Source organism: Momordica charantia, assembly GCF_013281855.1.
Source record: "Momordica charantia cultivar OHB3-1 chromosome 3 unlocalized genomic scaffold, Mcharantia_2.0 BLBB01000003.1, whole genome shotgun sequence".
In the NCBI taxonomy this organism is placed as follows: Eukaryota; Viridiplantae; Streptophyta; class Magnoliopsida; order Cucurbitales; family Cucurbitaceae; genus Momordica; species Momordica charantia.
The window spans coordinates 23,062,718-23,070,018 of NW_028275161.1; the positions used below are offsets into that span (position 1 = coordinate 23,062,718).

Below are 7,301 nucleotides of genomic sequence, written 5' to 3' on the forward strand. Positions count from 1 at the left end.
TACGTCTGCTTTCGCTTAAAGATAGAAGAGAGTTTGACAACTAAAATGTGAAGACCAAAAATCATTCATCTCAAGCTCAACGGTCTGATGATTCAAAGGGTAGGGGTTGTTTTAACAGACTAAAGTGAAAAAGAAAGATTAATCTTCCTTCAATATCTCATATCAACACAAAAGCAGGAAAGTAGGACAAGATCTTGACCAAAATTCACTGGAGCATAAAGCATCCTCATTAAGGTAAGTTTAGAGACCAACAAACAAACTTATGTTAGATCCAGATGACATAATTAAAGAAGATGAAAGCATAGATAGATAATGGATGTCATTTTTGGAAAGAGAGCAGAGTGGGAACAAATAGTAAAAGCACTTGCCTGCAATAAGTATTAGGCATTGATTTAAAGCCCTCTTTCTTTTGCTCCTGTAACTGTAACATGTTGTTGTTGATTGGGGAGTCTCTGTTATTGGCAAACAAGAAGAATTTAACCAAAATGCAAAGACAATCATTTGATTGCAACACCCACCTTGTCTTATCAAATATAAAGGACTGAACAAAAAACTATACATATACACCTTCATGGCCCCTCCTCCCATCATGTTATAATGTATTGCCCCCCACCTACTCTAACAAGATACAATAACCCACTAACCATTAAATTATCCCAAAAGATCAGAAGAAGAAAAAAGGAAAATCAAAAACAAAAGTAAGGTTATGGGGAAAACTAGCTAGGCTCCATCAAGGCTCGACTAAATTCTTTTCAGATGAGCAATATCCAGAGCTTTCATGGCTGCAGCTTAATTAGACTCTAAGCAAATAGATACTGAGTTCAGGAGTTCCATTGCTATCTGGGTTCATCATGTAGAAAGCTTCGGAATCTCTCGAACCCACAATTCTCTCAAATTTGGCTCTCATGTACATGATTTCATTATCAGAACCAGTTTCAGATTCAGGCGACTCAGCTCCAGCCGTTTCGATTTCAGCTTCATAGTTTCCTGGCAGAACACCTGCACCCATCGAAATTGGCTCCACAGCCTTGAGGATTTTCATCTCTTTGGCCCCACAATCCTTCCTCGAAGCAAAACCACTCTTCTTCCCATTGCAAAATGTCCTCCAGACAGGCTCTTCTAGTAGTCTCACTGCTTTCTTTTCCCCTTCTTTCTCTTTATCACATTCCAATGCAATTCGGACCAACCCAGACGCCATTTCTTTTACTAAACCACTAATAGGCGTCGCCAGCTCTACCAAAAAGGCAGGTTCGGAGTTGGGGTCTCTTTGGAATGCAAAGTGCACATGGCCACGCCGAGAACCGAAAAGGGTTCCGATGACCCGAGGCCCCAGACCCAGAGAAAGGTTCGACCGATTTTTGCCAAACACTGTGAGAACCGAACGCAACCGTGCAACCGCAACGGCCGGCATCTTCCTTCTTTGAGCTTGGGCTGCGGGATGCGATGGCTGCTGCTGCTGCTGCTGCGGCTCTGGAGAGACGACTCTGTTCTTTTTCTTCATCTCTTCCTGCTGCTCGGCGCCTACGGAGGAGGTTTTGAGGGTTGGGAGTGGGCATTGATCGTCTTCTTCTTCTTCGTTCCCCACCTTCCTGGTCCAGTGGAAGTGTCTTCTGGAGGAGGAGGAATCCATGACCGTCTTCATATGAAAAGCAAAGGATGAGAGCAAGACAGTTCCTTAAAATATTTGAGATGAGACTGGGTGAGAGAATATAAGAGAATGAGAGGAGATTCTGGGCTCTTCTCTTTAATTTGGTATGTGGGGGCAGTACTCAAAATTCTTTATTTTTCTAGGCAGCGCAAGAGAATCCTGACAAAAGAAACACACACTGACCCACCAGCTGATATACGAAATATGGAGAGAGAGAGAGAGAGAGAGAGAGAGAGAGAGAGAGAGAGAGAGATGTAGAAATGGAAAAGAAAGGAATCTGAGGAGACAAAGTGAGTGTTCTTTCACTTTCTTGTGGGTAGAGAGAGAGAGGGAACGAGAGAGGAGGATTGGGGGGTGATTTTGCTTGACCGCCCCTTTTACATTTTGACCCAAATCTCAAACGAGTAAAATTATGGGAGCCGAGGATCGAGACCATACAAAAGAGTAGAGACAACACTGTTCATAATGAACATTGGTCGGAAAATGCAACCTCTGAAAATTTCTGAGCTGTGTCTTATGGAGATGCAAAGTATCATAACAGGTGACGTAAGGCTTATCTGATAGTTACTGAAATCTCATGGCCGTTGCTGGTTGTGGAGCAAACATTATACCAACTTCTGTAACTGACACTTCATTGTTTAATGAGCCAATGGTATGAAGGAAGAGGGAAACTTTTCTTTTGAAAAAAAGATTAGCCGTTATATGATTTTACCTCCTCAACATAAACTAAATCTTGGTCGCCTTCAACTGCATTTTGCCATTGACTCTACTGCAGCATCTATAGAAAAAATCTCGTTTTGGCGCTGCTGCCTGTAGGCATCTATGAGAACTCATTGTAATGATGTAGTTTGATCCCGAGTGGAGGATGTAGCTCAAGATCAACCAGCACATGATCTGAAATGCACAGATCAAGAATAGATTGACTGTTAAGCAAAAAAACAAACGAGTCAGAGAGGGGAAAAAAAGCCTAAAAAAGACTACTGAATATAAATTAGTATAAAATAATGGTTTCATACAAAAACATTTCAGAAGGGAAACGTACAGAGACCAGAAACTGGGAACTGATTTCGTACAGATGTTTCTAAGCTTTGCATACTCTGTTAATCACTTGTAAGTTTAACTCTCAAAATTTTGATCAACCTGTGGCTGTCTAGGACTAGGAGCAGGGGCTCCACAGATTATTATTGCATGTGCCTCTGCAAACATTCTCTGCCGCTCAGCCAATGCTTCTTCCTCGGTCCATTCAAATATGTTTTGCTCAACTCCACTCTCACAGAACCCTGTTAAGAGAAAATTCAAAAGCCAAAATCAATAATGGAATGATTTACAGAAAATATATGTCATCAAAACTGGTTATTTTACGTTTTTATTTTCAAAACTGTACTTAAGATTTGTGATGCAATGAGTTACGATTGATATTTTCGTACAAATTGAAACACTGTCCACATGATCGTAACTTTGGAAATAATAACATTTTTTTAATGAAAAATAGTCTAGTTGTGAGAAGTGAGAATGCAATAACAGAAAGAAAAAACATTTGAAAAACAGTCTTCCAACAACGGTATATAAAAAACATTTATTCTTAAAATGAGAAAACCATCTCGAAAATAGTCTCCAAACAATCTCTTGAGTAATTTCGAAAAGTAGAGAAGGCGACATATAAAAAATTCACAATTTTAGTCACGCATCTCTAACAACTGTTCTCACCAATTTCTTTCAACAAAATTTATCTTGCTATTTAACTCTACAAAATCTCTCCTCAACTTCTCTCACCGTCTCATCTCTCTGTTCACAATCTCTCATCAGCTTTGTTCTCTCCATTCACACTCTCCCTCACAAATCATATTTCTGCTATCTTAAATGTATCCTATTTATTAATTTGTCCGTTCTAAAAATACTTTTCAAATAATATCGATTATTCCCAAAATCATTTTTTAGTAAATTCAAAGTACAAAATTCATTAATCATTTTCGTTGAAGCACTTGTAATAATAATAATTATCATCATAAACATAAAACTCCCGTAAAATTAAAAAAAAAAAAAGCACACTTTAGAAAACACTCTTAAACTGTTACACATACCCTGAAGACCACAAGGGTCACAGATAGACCCTGGAATTAGTGAAAGAAAACTATATCAAGAGAACATCACGAACAAACTACACGGTGAACAAATTAAGGAAATTAGTTAATAAAAATCCCCATGTTTGTATTCCAAGTTTCTCCAGTTCCTTTTTAAGGCAATTATTCAATCGAAGTATCTTGCAAGTGTTCAACCAAATAACTTTAGCTTTTCCCATAAGTAGCTGCCCTCGAGTAATTGAAAAAGATGTCTATGGGCACGCACCAGGAAATACCAAACTCTTTGAGAATAGAGATCCAACCAATAGAAGCAATGCGCACATGTAAGAGATGGTTGATGCTCATGTCTGTCTGTGGTTAAAACAAACAACAGTGGATGAACTTAAAAGCATACATGTTAAACAGAATACATGGATGATATAGCATAAAGAGATGAAGGACATTCGCAGGCAAAGAAGATAGAGGGAAGAAGATACCCTTAAGGCTTTAAGACCATGATTGGTGCAATTGTTCTTCTTTATTCTCTGCTAAGCGTAATTAGATTCTGAAAATGTAAACTCTACGTCAATGTACAGAGAATAGTGAGCTTGCAAAATGAAGAAATGAATAAGTGGTAAAGGGACAACAATAATTTGAATAGAGGTAATTAAGGAACTCAAGGAGCCAACTTATCTTCCATCCTCTTGTAAATTCATGATGAAGCCACGAACGTCTTTATTATCTACCTTCAGCTTGACATAAAGAAATAGTTAACTATATTTCCTAAAAAATCTTAGTTTCTCATTTCTACACTAATCATAAAACAAGCCAGTTTCTCAGTATCCCAGCCTCAGCATGCCAAAGAGATTAAAATAAAATGCTTCCATGCCATTTTAATCAAATTTAAAATATATTTGCAGAAACATATGCTCATAAAAAGCTAGATTAGGAGTTGGTGGATGATTGAAAACAGCTGCTAGCTTTACTTTCACACCAGAGAATAAAGAATACAGTGAGTTTAGAAGCAATTAATGAATGTGGAAATCAATAAGTTCAAGGGAAGGAAGGGAAACTTTTCAAGAACCTAAAAAGGAAGGAAAGGGAAAAAATCACAGAAAAGAGGGAGGAAAATCATACACAACCTAAAAGAAAAAAAAAAAAAAAACAGAAAACTGATAGAAGAGGAAAAACGGAAACCACCTTTTTGGTTTTAGATGTAAGATAGTGTAGCAGATTGCAACCACCCACCCACCCGGTACCCACACCCACACACACACACACAAAAGAAGAAAGAAAAGGAAAAGAAATGGAGTGAAAATGAATTCTAGTACTTTTTTCTTTACCTATGTTTTCCTCTTCTTAATGGGACTGAACCAAAAGATCTTGAGCACCTCTTGCAACTTTTACATCTTGGGGAAACGTCTCGATCTTTAATGATTTTGGTCATGGTAGCTGATTAAGAAGAAGATGAACATATATTGCATCAGCCAAAATTACCAGAACATATAATATTGAAATAATTTAATCTCAAATTGAGATAATCAGCGTGAATTGGCATAAAAAGGGGGACTAATCATACCAAAGAGCAAATCATCACAACTGCAAACAATGTAAAGAACAGAAACAGTAAAAAATACTAGAATAATGGTTGCACATAAAATATCAATCAATCTTGTTACAAAGATGATAAAACAGGAACAGTTCAACTCAAAGGTTCCTTTTATTATTACTTTCTTTTTATTTCATCTACTTTCTACAAACAAACAAATCATGATAGAACTGGTTCAGTACAATGCATTTTCCCCATAAAACTAGAACATGAAAGTAAATAATTTTCAAGAACTCTCGATCAAGCAACAATCCAAGAAAAAGAAAGCATCTACAGTAACAACATAAGAGTTAATTCGCTGATCAACCGTCGACAATGCATTAACAATTCCAATACCGAATTCTCAACAACCTATAGACGTAAAGCGACAGATATCCTTCATATTGTCGAGCTCAATAAAAGAAAAAACAGAACTAAGTATACGAATTAAGAACTTCAGAAAGGAAACCTAAAAGTAATCGGCATTATACGTCGTAGAGTGCATACTAACACTATACCTTTGAGCGACCTCTCTGAACTTTCCCACGGTGTTCAACATCCATCTCCATAATGATCTTTCACCAAAAAAAAGAGAAAAAAAAAAACTCGAAACTTTTGAATCTTACGAACAAACTGAATCAGAAACGCAATAAAGAATCGCACATCCAACACATAGAATAAATGAAAGCAGAGCAGAGAAACGCGATCGCGCTTAACGGCTTATTGAGTGAAATCGGCAAGAAACGCAGCGAGACAACCGATTGAAGATGCGAGTTGAAGAAAATCGACAGCAGGTGTAGAGGCCATTTTTTATGCAGGCATAATACGGGGACGAAGCCGTGGTGGTTCTGCAGGCGGTTTGGCGCCAAGGAAATGCGTTGCCGGAGGTCCGTTCAACTGTAGTTATCACGCGCCAATCAGACGCGTCGTAACAAGCAGAGAGCCTGCACCTCTTGGGCTTATAATCCAATTGGGCCGTGGGCCCTGGCCCCGTTTTTTCTCATGTACTCGCGTTAAAGATCCTCTATCAGTCTATCGTCGGTCATTTTTGTAAATTTTCCTTTTATTATTAAAATTGTTTATTGCCTGTAATATACTTTCATATTTATAATTTTAAATTAATGAAATATATATATATATATATATATATATGTTTGTATATATATAATTTGGTGATTTACATTTCCATTCTTACATAATCAGATCTACCACTATTTCAACTTTTAAAAAGTTTATTATTTCTACAAAATGTTAGTATTGAAAATATCATAGTGACAAATGGGGAAATTGAAACAATCAAATACCGTTGGTTTCCTGATTAAAAAAAAAATCAATTACCTTTGAATAATATTATAAACTAAGATAACGTGTGATAAATGCTATATAATTTCAAAATAAAAATATACGAATAGTATTTTAACTTTCAAATTATGTTAACACAACTTCTTAAAGTTATTATTTTTTTAATTTAGGTAACCATTTTCCTTTATAACCTATCTAATCAAAAGTATTTGGTGTGAATCTTAATATAGTTTCATAGTTAAGACACATGTTACCATCTTAATAGCCATCATTTTTTTAAGTACAATATTTGTAGTGGAGGATTGAACTCACAACCTCTTGGTTGAAGATATATGTCAATTACAGCTAAATTATGCTTGTTTTGGCTCTCAATAGCTATCGATTGATCCCTACTTTCACAATTGTTTAATTAAAACAATACAAAACGTACAACACCCACTTGACCTTCGCTCACTTAAATTGTTTCTAAATCGTTACGTCATCTATTTGAATTATAATTTTCGTACCTTTCTAGAAGGCTAAACGTCTACTCGTTACTAAAGTATTGTAAAAACAAGTCGGTATCTAATGGTGGTAAACTTGTTGGGATTAGGAATGAATGACATAGATAACAACACAATGAAGCATTGAAACACACTCAAATTCCATGGTGTAGATTATAAAGTTTGAGGGGGAGAATATTGAAGTTTAAAATTTAAATAGA

At 36.5% G+C, this 7,301-nt stretch overlaps 1 protein-coding gene across 1 annotated transcript; it reads right to left on the reverse strand.

Annotated features, from left to right (window-relative positions):
• Positions 1-475: 475 nt before the first annotated feature.
• Positions 476-6,187, reverse strand: LOC111009085 (protein MIZU-KUSSEI 1). Its single transcript, XM_088121542.1, has 7 exons — positions 5,815-6,187; positions 5,052-5,160; positions 4,206-4,454; positions 3,995-4,080; positions 2,691-2,928; positions 2,361-2,571; positions 476-1,807 (listed from the first exon to the last, which is right to left on the reverse strand). Exon 7 carries the CDS (start codon positions 1,640-1,642, stop codon positions 794-796), a length of 849 nt encoding a protein of 282 aa, XP_087977668.1. The 5' UTR covers positions 1,643-1,807; positions 2,361-2,571; positions 2,691-2,928; positions 3,995-4,080; positions 4,206-4,454; positions 5,052-5,160; positions 5,815-6,187; the 3' UTR covers positions 476-793.
• Between the last annotated feature and the right edge of the window lie 1,114 nt (positions 6,188-7,301).